Source organism: Rhineura floridana, chromosome 15 (genome assembly GCF_030035675.1).
Source record: "Rhineura floridana isolate rRhiFlo1 chromosome 15, rRhiFlo1.hap2, whole genome shotgun sequence".
Classification (NCBI taxonomy): Eukaryota; Metazoa; Chordata; class Lepidosauria; order Squamata; family Rhineuridae; genus Rhineura; species Rhineura floridana.
The window spans coordinates 12,623,176-12,644,785 of NC_084494.1; the positions used below are offsets into that span (position 1 = coordinate 12,623,176).

General features: G+C 45.9%; 2 protein-coding genes across 3 annotated transcripts in view; both read left to right on the forward strand.

Annotated features, from left to right (window-relative positions):
• Positions 1-21,610, forward strand: part of MFSD2A (MFSD2 lysolipid transporter A, lysophospholipid) — a 62,275-nt gene that overhangs the window by 36,669 nt on the left and 3,996 nt on the right. For both annotated transcript variants that reach the window (XM_061596603.1, XM_061596604.1), the window contains exons 5-11: positions 3,628-3,706; positions 5,387-5,562; positions 6,459-6,549; positions 11,073-11,194; positions 12,967-13,050; positions 20,112-20,195; positions 21,164-21,276. In XM_061596603.1, coding sequence (XP_061452587.1) covers positions 3,628-3,706; positions 5,387-5,562; positions 6,459-6,549; positions 11,073-11,194; positions 12,967-13,050; positions 20,112-20,195; positions 21,164-21,276 — 749 coding nt within the window. The remainder of the gene's footprint in view (positions 1-3,627; positions 3,707-5,386; positions 5,563-6,458; positions 6,550-11,072; positions 11,195-12,966; positions 13,051-20,111; positions 20,196-21,163; positions 21,277-21,610) is intronic.
• Positions 7,100-21,610, forward strand: part of RPL11 (ribosomal protein L11) — a 145,236-nt gene continuing 130,725 nt past the window's right edge. Inside the window, exon 1 of the mRNA XM_061596606.1 lies at positions 7,100-7,107. Coding sequence (XP_061452590.1) covers positions 7,102-7,107 — 6 coding nt within the window. The 5' untranslated portion in view covers positions 7,100-7,101. The remainder of the gene's footprint in view (positions 7,108-21,610) is intronic.

Sequence of the window (21,610 nt, forward strand, 5' to 3'; positions counted from 1 at the left end):
TTCTCTTCACCGCTGCCACCATTTGTTACCCTTCAGCCTTGGTATTTACCTTACCCTCCCTTCTGGTCTGTGGAACCCCAGCCAAGGATCAGGCCTTTGGTAAACCAAATATATTTATTAAATAACAGAGAAACAAAGATTACTTTATAAAGGCACTTAAGCATATGGTTTCATCTATTCCTGAGGTACTGGTCTTAGTATTAATCCGAACTCCACACTCTCCTCACATCCACCAACTCTCCACCCAATCTCCTCTCAAAAACCGACCAAAACAACCCACTCACGTCCACCGTCCAGCCAGATTTAACTGTCATCCTTCCATTTATATCCTCAGCCATTCTAAACACTCAGCCAATCATCCAGCATTCTACTGCCCATTCACTCCCCCCTCCTCTTTCATTCCTCTTACCATGTATCTCCTATACAAACAGCACTTACCATATATACACTAATACATGAACATCACAGGCCCATAAGGCCATCTTCCCCAACCACACCTGCCTGCCTCTCATCTGACATCCTATGTCAGGGCCAGCAGAGGTGCAGCTTGATTAGCTTTGCAATCAAGTTTCCCACTGGCGGCACAGCCAATCCTTGCAGAAAATAGGGTTGAAGTCACTGTCCTTCAGTTGACGGACAGTGGTTTTAATCTTGCTGGATTGGCTGCGCAACCAATTTCCCCGTGGATCTGCAGCTGATCCTTGCAGAAAGCGGCTTTGCCAGTTCTGTGCTGGGCATTTTGCAACGAAAATAGGACGTTAAGCTCCTTGGGTGGTGGCGAATAAATTTCCATCCCACACCCCCTCTCTTCTCAGCAGATCTAAATAGGTGACTTCTTTGGCCTGGCTACCTGTTCTGTTCTAAATTCCGGCAGGTTCAGCATCCTTGAGTTCCTTGGTCGCTTCTGCTGCCATTCCCAAGTGCCCAGCAACCAACCAGCTGTCAGGTGCTTGAGAACTGCAGTGCAAGGTGCTTTGATAGGGGGATGGGACAACCCACCCACCAATCATCTGCTGTCTAGGTGAATTGTCCCGGTCAATCTGTCAAAGCTGGCCTGCAAGGTGGGAACCCACCTCTGTTTCTGAGTTGCCTTTCTGTTCTTTGGTGCTTTACTCCCTGTACAGCACCTAACAGCATGAAAAGTGAAACTGATTATAGATGGGACAAAGCCATTGCTTTTTTTCGTTTTTTTAAAAAATGAGGTGCTGGTGTGTGTCTGTTATGTGCCTTCAAGTCAATTACGACTTATGGTGACCCTATGAATCTGCAACCTCCAGTAGCATCTGTTGTAAACCACCCTGTTCAGATCTTGTAAGTTCAGGTCTGTTGCTTCCTTTATGAAATCAATACATCTCTTCTTTGGTCTTCCTCTTTTTCTACTTCCTTCTGTTTTTCCCAGCATTATTGTCTTTTCTAGTGAATCCTGTCTTCTCATTATGTGTCCGAAGTATGATAACCTCAGTTTCATCATTTTAGCTTCTAGTGATAGTTCTAGTTTAATTTGTTCAAACACCCAATTATTTGTCTTTTTCACAGTCCATGGTATGCACAAAGCTCTCCTCCAACACCATATTTCAAATGATTGATTTTTCTCTTATCCACTTTTTTCACTGTCCAACTTTCACATCCATACATAGTAATAGTAATAGTAAGTTTATAACGGTCAATGACCAGAAAGATATATCATACAGACATAGACAGACATAGATATTACAAAACAGGGTTAACTATACAGTAGCCACTAAAAGTATGCATATACATTTAGGCAGATGCTGCAAGGTGCGGCAGTCTCTGGCTTATAAGTACTTTGCGTAAGTCGATCACTGCAGCAAAAAAACCCCGCGACCTTATATGTAATATGAGAATCTGTGTCTGCAAAAAAATAATGCACATAGGAAGTTACGTCCCTACCCAGCAAATTCTGAAGAAAAGGGGTAATAAATCGTCTGTGGAGATTATTATATACACATTCTAGTAAAACATAGTTTGCAGTCTCAATAGCCCCTACACATCCATACATAGAGATGGGGAATACCATGGTCTGAATGATCCTGACTTTAGTGTTCAGTGATACACCTTTGCATTTGAGGACCTTTTCTAGTTGTCTTATAGCTGCCCTCCCCAGTCCTAGCCTTCTTCTGATTTCTTGACTATTGCCTCCAGTTTGGTTAATGACTGTGTCAAGGTATTGATAATCCTTGACAAGTTCAATCTCCTCATTATCAGCTTTGAAGTTACATAAATCTTCTGTTGTCATTACTTCAGTCTTCTTGATGTTCAGCTGTAGTCCTGCTTTTGTGCTGCTGATACACACAATCATATCTTGATAAAAGTGCCAAAAAGTTGCCTTGGGCAGCAAAAAAGAGAGGTGCCCGTACTCCATACCAGTGAGTGCTGTCACACACCAAAAAAAGCACTAGACAGAGTTGTCATAGAGGTGTGTGAACCCCGTAGTAGTCTTTAGGCAATCCACAGTTGGTCACATGCGCGTATAAACACTATTTTGTTTGCTGCCGATTATGTGTTTTAAATGGTTTTATTAAATGGATTTTGTGTGTTAAAATCTTGTAAGTCATTTTGGGAAGGGTTTCCTCAAAAAGCAGAGTATAAATCTCTTAGACAGATCAGTAAACAAATAAAGCTGAACAAAAAGTTCATGCCATATTTATGTATGAAGGTGTGTGTATGTTGGCCTGGTTTGCACCTAAGTGCCTAGCCCTCATGGTGTTGCATAAAACTTGTAGTAAACAGGAAAGGCCTAACCTAGCACCACTGAGAAGGATCTAGGACATTTGCTACTATGATATGTGCTTGCCACATGGCATTGCATGTCTTGGCCCAGTTTTCATAATCCCATGTCTGAGGAGGCGTAGGGGCGTATGTGTTCACCACAGGGAGGGAGCCCGGTTGATCTAATCAGTGGAAGATGGACAAATCTGGTGTTATACCCTGATTTTGCAAGCTGAGCATTCTCCAAAGTCTATCCTGTTTTGAAGTGCTTGGCCTGTCCAGCAGGAAGCTTAAGAAGTCTGGCATGCACCAAGCCCCAGAGCTTTGCTCAGCTAATCTTCTTCATCATTTCCTCTGCCTCATGTATCCTCCAAAAATACCATACACCTTGTATATATTAGCTACCAGGCCAAGTTCAAGGTTCTAGCCTTGGTGTACAAAGCCTTATACAGCTTGGGACCAGGATACCTGAAAGACCGTCTTATCCCTTCTATACCCAGTCGATCACTGTGCTCTGCAGGTGAGGGCCTCCTCCAGATACCATCTTGTCAGGAGGTCTGTTCCGCACCACATAGGAAGCTGACCTTTAGTGTGGTGGCACCTACCCTGTGGAATTCCCTCCCTTTAAATATTAGACAGGCGTCATCTCTGTTATCTTTTCAGCACCTACTGAAGACCTTCCTCTTTCAACAAGCCTTTTAACTAGAGACCTTATCCCAGTCTGCGTCTGTGTTGGAATTGCTTTTTAAGATGTTTCAGAGCCGTTCTGGTGTGTATGTTTGCTGCTGTGGGCTCCTTCTGGGAGGAAGGGCGGGATAGAAATGTAATAAATAAAATAAATAGTAAGTGCAGTTTGGACAAATGGTCTCACTTTTCCTTGTTTGTTCTCCTTTGCAGTGTTTCCATGTTCCCTACTCAGCCCTCACCATGTTCATCAGCAGGGAGCAGAGTGAGCGGGATTCTGCCACTGCCTATCGTAAGAGCCTCCGCCCCCCCTCTCTGATATTGAAAGGCTTTTGCCCCCTTTGTTCTGTAATCTGTGTAATCCTTCCCTTTCCTTCTTGCTCCAGCGAAGCTGTACTCTTTCTTACTGCATAATTGCTGGGAGGGCAGCATGAAATCTGCTCCTACGTCCCAGTTGGTTGCATGCGTAGGCTTGAGAGTTTGGGCGTGTGCCTCTGCTTGCTATAGCTGGCGGCCTATAAGGACACTGCTGATTGCGTGGCGTACATGCAGGAAGGTGTACTCTGTGAGCCCAAGCAACTTGCTGGAAAAGGGAAAGCTTTCACAAGGCTGTTCCTATCCACTTCTCCGTGTCTGCTTAAGACAGGAAGAACACGTTTGCAAGGCTTGTGCTTCATGATTGCATTTAGCCATCCTGGATGAATTGCGCAGGACGGTTCTGGAAAATAAAAGGTGCTGCTGCATTCAAAAGTCATTTTTGCAATGAAAACAGACCGTTGAGCTCCTGGTGTGTATGTGTGAATAAATTTCTATCCAAATCCCCTCTCTTCTCAGCAGATCTATACAGGTCTTCCTAAATGCTCTCTTCTAAATTCCAGCAAGTTCAACGCCCTTGAGTTCCTTGGAATAGACGCAAAGGAGCTTCTTATATTGATTTAGGGCTGTTCTGTACTGTACATTAAGCAAATTGATGTGATGGAATTCTGGGTTGTGCCACTTAAAACTGTAAATGTGAAGTTTGTGTGTGTGTTTTCTGAATGATTCTGCATGCAGCAAACTGTATATTGAGAAGAAGGCTAGGCTAAACTCTTCTTTTTGATGTGTTGGTTTACTACATACAGGGCTTCCTTTTTAAGCAGTGGGGACACTATAAAAAAAATTGCACACCCCTCGCTTGCAATCTCCCTGCATGTAGTAAATTAGCCCACTGAATGTAGGCTTCTTCCTGCTGTGCTAGTTTACTGTATGAAGAGCTTTTTTTTACATGGCTGATCATTAAAAATTAAATTCTACACACTCTGGCTACGGTGGTAAACACCAGAATTCTACCTCTTCATGTTATCACAATTTGGAACTTTAGACCAGAAACCAAAACATAAGCCTCACCCCTGCAAGAAAAGGCTTTGAGTTGCAATTCACGTCCTTTATGGCTCCAGTTTTCCTACTGTGTTCTGAAGGAATCCTGTCTAACAGCAAGGAAATGTGAGAATAAATTCTGTTTATATTTACTACATTTATATCCTACCTTTCCTCCAAGAAACTCAAAGCAGCATACATGTTTCTCCCCCTCTTGCATTTTAGCCTCACAACAACCCAATGAGGTAGGTTAGGCTACGCTGAGAGATACCGACTAGCTCAAAATCACCTGATGAGATTTGTGATTGAGCAGGAATTTGAGTCTTGGTCTTTCTGGTCCTCATGATAACACCACACTGGTTCTGTCCTCCAGGACTTGGGATTATCCATCTTAAGTGCATGCTATTTGGAAATCATCAGCAGATGATTGAATGCCTTTCGCACAATACATTGTCAGTTGCTAAACGGGTTAACCTAGAAATGGGTTTAATTAACCACTTGTGACTGTTGGGCAAACTGGGTTTTGTACAGCGGTGGCTGGTGTCTCCATGTCAGTGGGGCAATGAAACCCTAACCTTGTTAGCCTAACCACAGCTTATGCATTCCTTTCCTACAGGCATGACTGTGGAAGTGCTCGGGACAGTCCTGGGGACAGCCATCCAAGGACAGATCGTGGGCAAAGTGGATACGCCTTGCATTGCAGACCCACTCTTGTTGGACATTGGCAACACTTCTTCGGTGGCCATGGAGGACGTCAACATCACCCGTGACACTGGCTCGCTCACAGATACGGTACATATCCTTTTTGAACATTCCCTAGACCCCATTCACACCATACATTTATTCCACTATAATTCCACTTTAAACAGTCATGGCTTCCTCACAAAGAATCCTGGGAAGTGTAGTTTGTGAAGGGTGCTGAGAACTGTTAGGAGACCCCCATTCCCTGCAATTCCCAGAGTTCCCTGGGAAGGATTAACTGTTAAGCCTCTCTAGGAATTGTACTGTTTGAGGGGAATAGGGGTCGCCTAACAACTCCCAGTACCTTTCACAGACTACACTTCCCAGGATTTATTGGGGGCCCATCATGACTATTTAGTGGAATAATAGTGGAATAAATGTAGGGTATGAGCATGGCCCTAATCTCATTTTGGCCTAATCTGTCTTTCAGGGTTATTGTCGTGCTAAACCAGGGCTCTGATGTCCTTTGGGCAAAGGGCAGAATGCAAATGTAGTAATAATAATTAAAGCTGTCGGGTTTCTTTGGAACAGAGAATAGAACTCTTTTATTTTGCTCCATTGTCAGGCAAGTATTAAATGGCCTGATTTGCGCATCACACCAAGCCAAACCATGGTTTAGCAGAAGCACACAGGTTCCAGACTAACCACAACCTTGTAACCAAGATTTGTCCTATGGTTTACAGCTTGCGTCTTCTCTGGAAGAGCTAAACCTGGGTTTGGAAAACACACCAAGCCAAACCATGGTTTAGCTAAGCAACAGCGGAACAACCAGGGAGGAGCAAAGCAGTGAGGATCTCTTCGCCTGGCCTCTGCATGCTTCTGCATTTGATGATGTTCGAAGCAGCCAATACCTCCTTTTTGAAAAAATTATCTCCATTTGAAACGTCACCTCTCATCTGGATGTGCCGTCTTTCTCCTCCCCCCCCCCATTTGCTATATTTGTACAGAAAAATGCCTACATGATTGCAGCTGGTGTCATCAGTGGGATATACATTATTTGTGCAGCCATCCTGTCTGTGGGTGTTCGAGAAAGACGAGGTGAGCAAAATGGAACAATAGAAGTGATCTCTCCAAAGTGGGCAAAGAGAGGGACTCTGAAAGAGAAAGGCCAGGCATAATTTGCCAAGGAAGCAAGATGGATGTGAATTGATTACTACAGTGTTTGTATTTGTTCCCAAAGGGGTCCATAGAAAGCTGCCTTTTTATCTAGTCAATCTAGTTCAGTAATTAATAATAATAATAGCAGTAATAATAATAAAGAATAATAATCATTTATATACTGCTTAACACCGTAGCCAGGGCCGGCACCAGAGAGCAGCCAGGTTGGGCCCTAGCTAAGGGCCCCTGTGACTCACGAGGGCCCCTGAAGGGCCCCTCCTTAGGTTGGGAGGATGGTGCTCCTGTTCCGTGAATGACGGCAGCGTTGGGTCCTGCAACCCAACCCTGCTGTGGATCGCAGAGAGAGAGCTCCCAGCCCCCCCCCCATAAAGACAGTGCAGGCTTCAATAAGCCTACATGCATGCCCCACCTATCTCTCCCATCATTGTGAAGGCAGTGCACACTGTGAATGCATGCCTGCCATTACCCAAGATGGCGGCGAGGGCATCGCATGACACGAAATGTAGGTGGCGACGCAGCCAGGCTTATTAGCCCTGCGCTGCCTCTATGGGGAGGTTGAGCTACGGCACTGTGGGTCCGGGGCAGGTTGGTGCCTGGCACTTGGCTCTCCAGAGTTTTGGACAGGGTGTCTTTTTCCTTTCCCAGCTTGGAGATGCTGGGGGTTGAACCTGGGACCTTCTGCATGCAAAGCAGGTGCTCTGCCATGAGCTAGGGACCCTCCCATTCCTTACGTAGACCCAGTTCAATTCTTTATGACCAAACTATAATTTTGCCCTTGTGAATGGGCTCCCGCGTGCATGCATCCTACGTTTTCTCCATCTGCCTCATGCTTCCAATTCATTTTTTTCTTGAGAATGCTATAATTTTGGTTGAGTAAACCAGCGATTTTAAGTGAAGCGTTCTGAACTACAAGCTATGTGAATGTTTATTATTATTGACGTTTTTCCTTCTGCTAGATACAGGAGACTTGCTTTGTGCTTTGTCTTCCTGTTGAACCTGCAAACAGGCTGGTCTGGTAGTTGTAAAGCCCTCTCCTGTTTGCCTGTTGGGGTGTCCTGATTGTAGCTGTCGGTCTGTGGGCCCATCCCTTTTAATACATGTGCTGGCTCCAAGGGAGCAACTGACGACATGGGGCAAGAATTTCCCATTGCATAAATCAAGCCGTGCCTGATTCCAGCTCCGTGTGGAGAAGCCCTCGCCTTTGTTCTGGTTTTAACCGCCATTGGAAAGCTGCAGGCTCTTCAGACTTTGTTCTGCATTTTCTTTGTCTGAAAAGGCCTCCTTGTGACTCAAGTTCCTCTTGAGCTTTTTACATGGGAGCCTTTCAAACCTGAGGTGTGCTGGAAGCCACGTTTGGAGGAAGCTTATCATAAGAACCACTCCCCACTAGCAAATATTGGTCACTCTTGGATAAGCAAGCCCATCATCGGTCAAACACTCCACATTTGAGAAATGACCATTAATTAGCTTCGAAGGGAAAGCCCTGCCAGAATCTCGCAATCCATTAGTCAACAGCCTGAAGGCTTGAGGTGAAGAGGAGGTTTTACTAGCAAACAGATTTCCCTGAGAGGTTCACTCAGCTTGCTTTCCCTGCACCCCTCATTTGTCCAAAGTGATGTAGGGCTCTGCAGGGCCGGTTCCAAAGGGCGGCCATGTTGGGCACTGGCCCGAGGGCCCTGCAGCTACAGGGGCCCTCCGCTCCCCTTCTGTGATCCGTGGCACGAGCCGTGCTGCGGATAGCAAGACAAGAGCTTCCGAGCCACCCGCCGCCGCCACCCGCCACCATCCCCCCCGCTTCACCTACCTTTCTCTGCTGTTCTTTGCGGCTGCGCGCACTGCGTTGTCAGAGTTGCCATCAATCAAGATGGCGGCTGAGGTTTCCGTAAGGGACTGAAGCCTCTGCCGCCATCTTGGTTGATGGCAGCAATGCACACGCCATCTTGATTGATGGCAACCCTGTGCGCACAGCCGCAAAGAACAGCAGAGAAAGGTAGGTGAAGCGGGGGGGATGGTGGCGGGCGACGGCAGGTGGCTCGGAAGCTCTTGTCTTGCGATCCGTGGTGCAGCTTGTGCCACGGATCGCGGAAGGGGAGAGGAGGGGCCTGGGGCAGGCTGATGCCCAAGGGCCCCGGTGTTCCTGGAGCCAGCCCTGGGGCCCTGGACAAATTGTCAAAACAGTTTAAATCGGGAGTGGAGAACTTTTGGTCCTCCAGATGTTGCTGAACTACAACCAGGGCTGTGCAGTCGGTACGTCAAACCTTCGACTCCAACTCCTCTATTTTTCTACTGTCTGTCTCCAACTCCGTCATAAATGGCAAGTGTATATTAATTTATTAATATTAATAAATTAATATTAATATTAAAGTATTTGTTTTGAAGTCGGAGTCGGTACATTTCCACCCAAAATTGCTTCTGACTCGGACTCCACGACTCCAACTCCACAGCCCTGACTACAACTCCCATCAGCTCTAGCAAGCATGGCCAATGGCCAGGGATGGTGGGAGTTGTAGTTCAGCAACATCTGGAGAACCAAAGTTTCCCCACACTTGGTTTAAATAGTGGGGAGAACTGGGGGAGGGGGGATATGCATCCAAAATATGCAAGTAATGAGAATATCAAAGAGCATGTGCATCGGCAACCAGAATATGTTGCAAAAAGGAAGCTTGCGGAATGTTTTCTAAATTCAGTTTTAAAAAAGACTGGAAAATCCCCTTTTTCGTATTCCATCCAAAAAGTTTCAAACTCAAGCATGAAGCTGCTGAATTAGAATTTGCTTGCAGACTTGGGATTCATAGGAACTGGGAATTATTTGCTCACCGCAAGAAAGCAGTTTTCTGTCTTGGGACGTCTGTATGTGTGTAAGTTCTGCAGATTCGTTACCAATTGCGAGTGCCAATTGCGAGTGAATCACACCCTCTTTTTGCTTTGGAACTTTTACATTTTTTTGACTGGCTCTCCTTCCAGTTTGCATGCTCCATAGTAATGTGAGATACTTATCGCTTACATAGTTTGGTCTTTTGGCCTTGCTGTGTTTAAAAATAAAAATCTAAACATGTTGAAATTAATGGACCTAATTTAGGCATGTTCATGCATTCCAGTGGGTCTACTCTGAATAAGGGTAGCATTGGATACAAGCAGTAGTAAACTACATATTGAGAGCCAGTATGGTGTAGTGGTTACAGTGTTGGGTTCGAATTCCCGCTCAGCCACTATGATCACTGGGAGACCTTTGGACAGTCAGTGCCTCTCAGCCTAATCTGCCTCAAAGGGTTGCTGTGGGGATTAAATGAGGAGGGAGAGAACCATGTACACCACCTTGATATCCTTGAAGAAAAGGTGAAATATTAATGCAATAAACAATAAAAAACACAATTCCACAGGAGTGTGGGTAAATTGCAGGATTTGGTAATGGCAGGGTTCAGCTCTTTCAGATGTCAAGTACTAGCCCTTCAGCTGCAAAGACACCCTTGAAAGTGTGCTAAGCAGGTGGCTGAATAAGATTTTCTAGGCTTGGCCTTGGCATCCTTGCTCCTCATTACTACCAAGCCAGAATAAATAATCCAAAATAGCAAAACCCATAGAATTTCACAAAACAAGGTAAATTATGCAAATTTATGTAAGGCATTCATTCACAGGATCTTGTTTTGCATTTACATTTATTTATGCTGTTCATGCACCACCCAGCTAGCCACACCCTCCAGGCAATTCACAAACCATGCAATACAGATACCATCAAATAAGAATAAATAATAAATTAATAATAAATTTATTTTTATTGTCCCCCTCTCACCTGGAGTGCAGATCCCGAGGCAGATTACACTTTAAAAATACAAAATATACATAAAAACCAAAACAGAAATTTAAAAATACAAAACATACTAAAAAAATCCATGAAATCCTTAAAAATGTCAGAACACAGGGTTAGAAATTTAGCCAAATGCTTGAATAAAAAGATGAGTCTTCAGCAGCCATCTCTAACAATAGGAAGAGCGGGAACAGGTCTTACCTCACAGGGGAGGGCATTCCATAGTCTAGGGGCCATGACAGAGTGTTTGCCAGTCGGGCTTCAGATGTAGTAGGCACTGGTAACAGGCCTTCTTCCCTGACTCTCGTGCGATGGGCATGACTATTGTGGGGAAGGCGCGCAGACAGATACCTAGGTCCCAAACTGTTTATGACTTTAAAGGTGAGAACCAGCACCTTGAATTGTACTCGGAACCAAACTGGGAGCTAGTTTGGCTCTTTTAGCACAGGCATCATGTACTCAAAAGCAGCTCTTTCTAGTTAACATCCTGGCAGCCACATTTGAAGCTTCCTGAGTCGTCTTCAAAGAACTGAAAGAATCAATGCAAAAGCAGCATGTAAAGCCTCTGCAAAGACTTGTCTGGAGATGGTTTGATGGGAAAGGGCTTCACCTGCTGCTTATGCTCTCCTCCCTGCAGAGTCTTCTGAGCTCCAGTCGGACGAGCCGGTTTCCTTCTTCCAAGGCTTGAAGCTGGTGATGAACCATGGCCCCTACATCAAGCTGATTGCTGGCTTTCTCTTTACCTCACTGGCCTTCATGGTAAGGAAACCAGCTCTCCCTTCCCACCCTAACGATAAATGTGCTGTTTTGCCCAGCTTCAGAGGATGGGATCCTTTCTCTCTCTCCCAAGGTAGGGATATGCTAGAATTCTGCCCAGTTCGGATTTGATACTGAATTTGTCATTAATTTGCTTATTCTCAGTTGCTGAGGATCGGATTTTAATGTAGCTAATTTCCATGGCTATGTTTGAAAATGGACTTTTTTTAAAAAAAATCAGCCTCTAAAACATCGGTTGTAAGAATGATAAATTTATCGATATTTCCTTTTAAAATATTGATATAATATCAATATTTTTTCCAAGCAAAAAAATCCCCTCCACAGATCAGTAAAAGCAGTGGCTAGCAGATGCAGAATGAACTCGAATCGATGCCAGCCTGTTAGGTCGATTGAATACTTTCGAACTGGCACCGGCCGATGGATCCCATCCCTATTCACGGAAATGAATCTGGGCTTTATAAGCCCAGTGCTTCTTGTCCCGATCACTGGGCAGGGCTGAAGGGCCTTGCCAGAGGGTGCCAGTTGGTTCTTAGTGGCAGACACTTGTTGAGCCACACAGCTTAAATTCTTCTGGAATCTTATCAGACAGCAGCAGCAATGCTGAACTAGCTGCTTGGCCGAATACTTCTCATTTCTTTCTCTGCTTCTTGCTCAGATGTGAATAGTGACTTTTCTTCTCCAGCTTTGGGAATCTGCTGAATATGCCTTCCTTTGTTGGCCGTCCTTCCCCTTCACTGTGGTAGTCATCCAGGAGCCTTCTCCTCTTCTTCTTTTCTTCCTCCCAACTCCACCCCCCTCCCCAGTTGCCAATATGGAGGTTTATTTTTATACATCTGCTTCTGGAGTTACCATAATGTGGGGAAAGCATGGTCTCATATTTAGACGAAGTCTTGCTTGTATAAAACCTACGCCCAGTCTATAATCGTGGTTTTGTAGGTAGAAAAGTTGTGATACGGTCTATAGAGGAGCTCTACCCTGCTTTCCGAAGGGATGTTGTATGTGCCCAAGTTGGTTCTTGTAGTGTTTCCCCAGGTTTTCTGTCCTCACAACAACCCTGAGAAAGAATGACTGCGAAAGGCCATCCATGGAGCTTCATAGCTAAGTGGGGATTTCTTCTTCTTTGTCCCCGTCCCATAAGTGAAGCCGAACCTAACCTTATGAGATATCGGTAAACCAATGTGTTGTCATGGCTTCCCCCAAAGAATCTTGGGAATTGTAGTTTGTGAAGGGTGCTGAGAGTTGTTAGTTCCAATGCGTCTCCGCCTCTCTTTTCTGAAAACGGGGGCTCACAGCCCTAGTCAAACCCAGCTCCTTTTTACTCTAAAACCTGGTAGAATCAGCTCAGGTCCATTTTTTTAAAAGTTCAACTTCAAACAGATTTTGCAGCTGATTGGCAGATCAACCCGTTTGTCCCTCTAGGTGTGGACAATGGAAATGCTTTGCTGTAGGCGACTAGTGTGCTCACAGCCTAAGACTGGGGAGATGCAGGTTCCAATCTCCACTTGGCCATGAAGCCATGGATGGTCTTGGGCAGTCATTCTTTCTCAGCCTAACCTACCTCACAGGGTTGTTGTGAGGATGGAATGTATGGGGGAGGGAAAGAGCTAGGCATGCCACAGCAAGTTCCGTAGATGTAAAAATAAAAAGTTGTTGTGCTTGTCAGCCAGGAATCTTCTCTCCCCTTAAAATGAGAGATTTAGAACAGAGTTCTCAGGATCTCCTTTGTTAACTTCATTTGTTTCGCTTCTTCCCAGCTCCTGGAAGGCAACTTCGCCCTGTTCTGTACATACACCTTGGGGTTCCGCAATGAGTTTCAGAACATTCTGCTGGCCATCATGGTACGTATATTGCAGTCACTGTGACTTACTCCTCACCATCTCTCTTCCTCTTTTTCTGTTACAAAAGGGAGCTCATTTTATGGGAGGTGTGGGATTTTATGGCAGCCCAAACCTAACCTCATGAGCTAGTTAACTGGGCCTCAGAAACCCACATTCTCTTAGCCTCTGTACCTGTGTTTGCAATATGAGGATAATAATACTGGTCTGCCTTTGCAGGGCTATTGTAAGGAATTCAGAGGTCAGGAACCTTCAGAAGTGCCATTATAGATGCATTGTTAGTATTATGAAAGCAACACCTCTGTTCCAATTAATATGGAAAATGGCTACTTTTTACAGCTATCTTGTTCTGCTGTGTCCTACCCTGATAGCCGTGAACCTTGTAGCACGGAAATGGCTGTACCGGTGGCGGCTTGTGGCTCCATGTCAGGGCGGGGCAGTGGAATCCGCTCTGGGTTTTAGTGCAATCTTTCTCTTTGAAACTTCAGACTAAAACTCGGAGCAGATTCTACTGCCCCACTGACATGGAGCCGCCACTGGGCTGTACCGATGTAGCTTTTGTGTATTGCCCAAATTTCAAACTGGAAAGCAAGGGCAGGGATTGATGATAGTCTATCCTGACAGGTGGGTACCTGGACACAGACATTTTTGCATTAGAAAATACATGAATCTTCATGTAGAAACTGGGGCCTGCAGCTGCTGGCCCATGTGGGGCGGGAGAGATGGCTCCCTAGGAAGCTGCCTTATACTGAATCAGACCATTGGTCCATCTAGCTCAGTATTGTCTACACTGACTGGCAGTGGCTTTCCAGGATTTCAGGCAGGGGGTCTCTCCCAGCCCTACCTGGAGTTGCAGGGGATTGAACCCGGGGCCTTCTGGGACAAGACAGATGCTCTGTCACCGAGCTACGGCCCTTCCTGAGTGGGATTCTTTTTTAAATTGGTTCAAGTACTCCTAGAGAGTTTTGCCAGTGAAAATCTGCTTGAAATGGAAACGGACTGCCTTCAAGTCGATCCCGACTTATGGCGACCCTATGAATAAGGGTTTTCATGGTAAGCAGTATTCAGAGGGGGTTTACCATTGCCTTCCTCTGAGGCTGAGAGGCAGTGACTGGCCCAAGGTCACCCAGCAAGCTTCATGGCTATGTGGGGATTCGAACCCTGGTCTCCCAAGTCGTAGTTAAACACCTTAATCACTATACCACACTGGCACTCTTGAGATCTATAAACTAATTTCTATTTTAAAAGATACTTTTATAACAGGGGAAGGGCTGTAGCTCAGTGGCAGGGCATATGCTTCACATGCAAACGTCCAAAATTCAATTTCTGGAAAAGACTAATGCCTGGAAACCAGAAGATCCAGTGCTAGCCCATGTGATCAGTACTGAGCTGGACTGCCTTTAAGTCGATTCTGACTTATGGCAACCCTATGAAAAGAGTTTTCATGGAAAGCAGTATTCAGAGATGGTTTACCATTGCCTCCCTCTGAGGCTGAGAGGCAGTGACTGTCCCAGGGTCACCCAGCGAGCTTCATGGCTCTGTGGGGATTCAAACCCTGGTCTCCCAGGTCCTAGTCCAACACCTTACCACTACACCACGCTGGTTCTCGAAAATCTGCTTAAAGCAGTTTAAAAGAGAATATTAAAAATGTAAGAGTAACAAAGAGTATATACTCCTGACTTATTTTTCCTATGGGATAAACTAAATTAAAAAAAATTGGGGGGAGGGAGGAATTGTGTGTGTGTGTGTCTAGGGTGATTTTTGTTTTGGTAAACACTCATATGCATGCAAAAGTGTGTTTGGGGATTGGAAACTCTGTAGCTTGCCAGGTGCGGTTGGACTCCCATTGTCCCTGACCACTGTCCAGGCTGGCTGGGACTGATGGTAGCAGGAGTCTAATACCTTCTGGAGGGGCTGCTGCTTCAGATTTCATGAGTAGAAAGAATTGGATAGCTGTACTCTACTCCATGGCCATCCAACTCTGTGTTTGTTTCACAGAATTGTAGAGTTGGAAAGGACCTATAAGGCCATCAAGTCCAATTCTCTGCTCAATGCAGGAATCCAGCTTACAGCATCCCCGAGAGGTGGGTGTCCAACTGCCTCTTGAATGCCTCCAGTGTTGAAGAGCCCACCACCTCCCTAGGTCATTGGTTCCATTGTCCTACTGCTCTAATAGTTAGGAATTTTTTCATGATGTTCAGCCGAAATCTGGCTTCCTGCAAGTTGAGCACATTGTTCTGTGTCCTGCACTCTGGGACGATCGAGAAGAGATCCTGGCCCTCCTCTTGTGTGACAACCTAGAAAGAACTTGAAGAGTGCTGTCATATCTCCCGTCAGTCTTCTCTTCTCAAGATTAAACATGTCCAGCTCTTTCAGGCTCATAGGGCTTTGTTTCAAGCATCCTAGAGAAATGTCAAGGAGCCCTCACTTGATCTCCCAGCAGCAGCTGATCACCAAACCACCGCACAAACCTCTAGTACTTGAGCCACATCCGGTGCTAAGCCAGTATTGAGCTGCCCGGGTGCAAACAGCCTAAGGAGTACATGAAAGATGGGAGAATAACCCACCTGTTCCTGGACGGCCAAGACAGAAGTGTTTAGACCGTCTGACACCGTGCAGCAGCTGAAGGAAGTGAAAGGATGGGTAATCTTAGAGAAGGAAAGGGCAGTTCCTTTACATGGCTCCTGCAAAAGATGGAGGCGGGTGGTTGGCTAGAACAGTGTCCTCTTTGTTAGCGTTTGAAGCCAGCCGTGAAAAGGGAGGGAGAATAAAAGCCATGTGAGCCTTTTGTTGCAACTCTGCCATTTTTTCCTACCCTTAATCATGAGAGGGGAAAAAAGGAGGCTTGAGTGTTTATCAGAGAGAGGCACTGAATGAAAGGAATTGGAGCCGATTTGTCTGGGAAAGCCTTTCCAGGCTGAGGGAGGAGGGAGGGGATGGGGAGCAGGCAGTGGGGTTCATTGTGCTGTGAGACTTGCTGCCAAGTTAGAAAGCTAATGGGGGGGGAGGAGAACCCCCTTCCCTCTCTGGTGCATCTGGGAAACACAGGGGCTTGCAAGTTGTTCAGGCCGTGGCGCGATGGGCGAAGCGGTCCCTTTGGCTTCTCTAGCTCTGCAGTGGAGTCAAGCTGAGGCCTGATGCATAGCGTAGCGGAGCCCCACCCATAAGTTGCTGCTCGAAAGCTGCCTTCTCCCTTCCTTCAGGGCACCACATTGGCAAAGAGCTCTGCTTGTACTGGATGCGGGCAAGTGCTTTGCCACACGGTTTCATCCGATGGTGTGGGCCAGAACTCTCCTTTGCCCCTTGGCAGGGTGGTACTACTGACTACCGAGGGATGATGGGGTGAGAGAGGTCGCCCTTGGCTCGTTTGGAGGCATCTGTCAGCTTCTCCATGCGGCAGGTTCAGCACAGGGTAAATCCAGAGCACAGTCTGCCTTTCTGTTTACTCTCTAGCCATCTCTGTTTTCTTTTTGCTACAAAACATAGTGACTCAGAGTTGACAGAATAGCAACTTTGTTGATCTGGTGCCAGATCTGGTGGCTCACTCTTAAGTTACTCTAGGAATGCAAAACACACAAAAGGAAATGGTGTCTTTTAAAGGTGCCTGGGTTTCCCATATAATCTCACTTTGAATATTATGCTGGAAGTGGTAAATTTTGGACTATACCACTTCAGACAGGAAGGGCTTTTTAAAAAAATCTACCACATTACTAAATGCAAAGATTTTTTTCTTTCAAAGTAGCACATACAGGAAAGTGTGATGTTGAGGCCCCATCCACACTGTACATTTAAAGCACTCTTATCCCACTTTAACCCGCTTCTCCCCAAGAATCCTGGGAACCATAGTTTAAGGGTACTGAGAGATGGTAGGAGACCCCTACTTCCCCTCACAAAGGTACAATTCCCAGAATGGTTTACTAATCAATCTCTCTTCCCAAGGAACTCTGGGAATGTTACCTCCATGAGGGGAATAGGAATCTCCTAACTACTCTCAGCACCTTTAACCACCTTCAGTTCCCAGGATTCCTTGGGGGAAGCCATGGCTGTTGTCATGGGATAAGAGTGCTTTCAATGTATAGCGCAGATGAGGCCTGCACTTGCATGAATTCATTCTCCCACACACCAAGGAGGCAGCTTTCAGAATTGCAACCACTAGTATCCCAGATTGAGACAACGTTCGACACAGCACGCAGAACAGATCCTAGAGAGAACTGGTTTTGAAGTTAACCAGGGACAGCACCTTTGGCACATCCGCCTGGTGATCAACAGCATGAATGGGATGTTTGGGGGAGGGTGGAGATGAATGTAAGAGAAGCAAGTGCGGGGGGGTGGGAAGGTTAATCAGGTTCCATTCAAGGAGCCATTACAGTCTCCCCCCCCCCCCCCCCGGAATGTTACGAGCATGTCTGGACCGCTGCAGGAGAATAAAAGGAACAGGGCTCTGGATTATTTCAAAGGAGCTAGCTGAACTTTTTGGGGTGGAGGGAGCAAGTGGGACGAAAAGGCCTTTGGGATCTGAATAGTAGATGGTGGATCTGTGTGTGTGTGTGTGTGTGTGTGTGTGTGTGTGTGTGCTGTGTGTGGCCTCTATAAGGCAGTCCTGTAAATTATGGCTATTTTTCTTTTAAGTTTCTACTTAATTGGTGTGTGGTCTCCAGCTCCTGCCATTGTGCCATGTTCATTTTGCTTGGCTAGCATACCCATCTCACTTCTCTCCTCCCCACCCAAATGAGGCACCTTGGCCATTTGCAGTAAATTCATGGGGTAGGGTCTGCTCCTCTTGTAAGCATTTAAGCCACCCACCTTTTTTTTTTTTTTTTTTGAGGGCCAAATGGGAAGTCAATTTTCTTCACAACTTTGTTTTAGAGTGGTGCAAGATCTAGAAATAATGCGTGCTCCTAAACGTCTGTGTGTGCATGTAGATTTTTGTTGGGTCTTAGCCAAATGACCTGCAGTGCTCCCTCCACAAATGGCAAAAGGCGTGCCCCTTCCCCAGCAAGATCACATTGCTCTGTTACTGCTACAGCAAGCTTTCCCAACCTGGAGGCCTCCAGATGTTTTAGACTATGACTTCTATGGAGCGATGCACCAGGTTGGCAAAGGCTGGTCTGTAGTCACTCCTCAAAACTTGCCTTCTCCCATTAAGACTTTGGCTTAACCCCATTAATCGTTTTGACTCCCTCTTGTAACCAAACCCAAGTGTTGTCCTGGGGACATGAACCCACCTCTCTCTCTCTCTCTCTCTCTCTCTCTCTCTCTCTCTCTTATGGAACTCTATATAAAGTTCAGTGGACAATGTTGAAGTTGTATTCCATAATAATAACCTGTAAATCAATCTCCCTGTGCTCTTTTGGGAGCACATTGCTGAGTGAGCAACACGGAGGATGGAGGAGGGATTGCGCTTGGCCTTGGAAGGGTATTCAAACTTCCTTTGACCCTGGGCCCATGCCTAGCTTTGCTGGATGTTGGCATTGGCTGTCACCTAAGCCCCACATTGCATGAGCCTTAGAGAGGAGTGTGGAGCATGTTCTGCAGTCCCAATCAGAGTTCTCTTGGCAAGGCGCCATCCAGTTGACTCCTCCTCTGTGGAATCAAAACTTCTGCCAGTCTGTTATGTAACAGTCAGGAGGACGCGGCCATCCTTCACTGTCCCCTTTTTGGCTGAGTAGGCGCAAAGGGAATGTTTTTGACATGCCATAAACAAATTCCTGGCCTGTCCTAAGAACAGACAAGGGCAGAACCGCAGTCCTGAGAGTAAGACTGTTGTGAGATGAGGTGAAAAGGAACTTGACGCTGACTCCGCTCCTTGTGCGGAACTCAATACTTAGCGCTACAACACTGGAAGGGTTGCTATCGGCATAGAATGCATCTTACAGAATTTCAAAAGAGGAAAAGAACAGACTTCCTAACTGTTAGAGAAGCATGACAAAGGGACCCACATTCCTCCTCCCTAGTTAGGTGATGCTGTCTAACATTGGAGGCATTCAAGAGGCAACTGGACAGCCACACAATGTGTATGCTTTAAGTTGGATTCCTTCACTCGATGGCCTTATCGGTCCTTTCCAACTCTACTGTTCTGTGATTCTGTAAGTCCCCTGCCCCAAGGACCCTACAGCCTAAGTTTTATGCAGGAGAAATGGAGGGAGAGGCAAACATATATGGAGGACTTGATTTCATGTGGAGATGGAGGCTATGGGGATTGGCCAAGAGGCAGCACAAATGATAGGGTGAGCTTTGAAAATGGGGCAGTGTGTTCCCTCTCTCTTCCAGGTGTTCTTGGAGGGAGTTTCAGGCATAAGGGGCCGTGCAGGAGGCTGGACAAGCTACTTTCAGAACAGGAGAACCATTGGGACAGCTGAGGATGATATTGCTGGCAGAGGGGAAAGTCCCAAGCAGGCGTATGTAGCGACGCAAAGGCAGTGAGAACTTATGGGCTAGTGCTGGGAGAGCTTGAAAGAAAGAGGCTGCACACACACTATACATTTAAAGTGCATGACTTCGCCTAAAGAATTCTGGGAACTGTAATTTGTTACGGGTGAATGGGAGGTAAAATACAGTTACCATGAGTCTTTTTTTGGGGGGGGGGAATGCTTTAGATGTATTGTCTGTATGCAGCCAGAGAGTTTGTGCTGGCTATAAAAGGGGACAGGGAATTGGTGTAGGCTTTTGTAAATGGGCATCATGTAATCCGAGCAATAGTATGCTTTGGAGCCTTCTCTGGTTCCGCCTTGCCATTATGCAACTGAAGGCATGCTGGCAAATTTCCAACGATCATAACCCACCCTTGGGTCACTAGTTCTGGATGCTGTTGGTGCGGCCCAAGACAGTGTTTCCCCTTCTTTCTGTGCATGCTTATAACCGAACCATAGATCCTGTCTAATCCATGTCCACGATTGTGTTTGGAATTGGGGGAAGGGGTGTTTAGCTGCGTCCAAATGTGTGAACTGGCCTGTGTAGCCTCTGAGGCTGCCACAGAGCTCACTTGAGAGGCTGCTGCAAAGGCTTTATGTGGCTGAGTCGAGTAACGACTTTTCCACACATCCTCCTCTGTTGCTCTCTTGCAGCTCTCTGCCACGCTGACCATCCCCTTCTGGCAGTGGTTCCTCACTCGCTTTGGGAAGAAAACTGCCGTCTACATTGGAATCTCGGTGAGTAAAAAAGTCTCCAAGGGGAAAGCACAAAGACAGCTTGAGGCTGTGTATCTGGACTCTTTTTCCATGTGAGGCTTGGCAGCGAAGTGCCCTCTTTTTCCACTTGGTGCTGTGAAGACAATGACAGTGAAAAAATGACATCGTCTGCTGGTCTGCTAGACAGCTTCTGAATGAGCTGGGGTAGACCTCATAAAATCATCATCACCACTGATTTGTATGCCGCCTTTCCATAGCTAAGCCATGCTCAAGGCAGCTTTCAAAAAATTATGTAATTCATTCTAACAGTTACAAAAATAAAACAAAATATAAATAATCAAACAATAGTCATAAACAACAAACTAATGAAAACAACTCAACAAATATACAATTAAGCCATCCCCACATAACTTCATAATATCTAACAATAAAAATACAAAGCCATAGTCCCAATAAGAGTAAAAATATCTCTAAAAATCTTGACCCCAAAAAGACCTCTATAAAACCAAGAACCGAGCACACCATGGAACTATGGGTAAATGCCACAGGCCTCTTTCCAAGGTTTTTCTCTTGAGGCTTGTTAAAGATGCATTGTTAGCTAGCGGTGTGTGTGTTTATGTGTGCCTTTTCTGTGGCAGGTCAGGACTGGGACCTTGTGGCCTTTTCACTCCCCAGAACAAGGCTGATCCCTGGTGGCACAAGTGTGGCAGCCCTTGCTATGGGGGAACAGGCTTGCACGTGTTTGAGGCCTACTGACACCATGAACACAACTCCCTGGTTTGGCTTTGACTAGATTGAGAAATGTAGATGTGGTGCAGAGCGGTTAAGAGGATAAAATGGGGATGGCCCATTTGCACTGCCTTGACCTGCAGGAAGAAAGGGCAAGGTTACCAATATGTGAACAAATACATGAACATAAATTAAAATATTTTAAAAAAAATCTATTTACAGTAATGATCTCTTTGACCATTTCCTCTCTCATTCCACAGTCTGCCACTCCATTCCTCCTCTTGGTAGTAATTATGGAAAGTAACCTTATTGTCACATATATGGTAGCTGTTGCAGCCGGAATCAGCGTAGCTGCCGCCTTCCTTTTACCCTGGTAAGTATGTTTTTCTAGTAACTGTGTGGCGCCATGGTTGTCAATGCTCGGAAGCTTGTGATACTTCCCTCCTCCCCCCCACCCCCCGCAGTGAAGGCTGGTGGCTCTGATATCAGCAGGACAAGCACCTTGGACAGCTCTTGAGAGTTCGGACTACAACCCTGGAGCGGATTTACTTACCCCACTGACATCGGACTCATTTGTCCTTACTGTTTCCCTGTTCTCCTGTAATATTATGCTGATACTCCCAACTCTGTGATGAAATGTGGGGAGCAAATGATGGGGTTCTTCCCAAATGTGTTTTTCTGGTCATCTGAGCCTGCCTATTTTCACT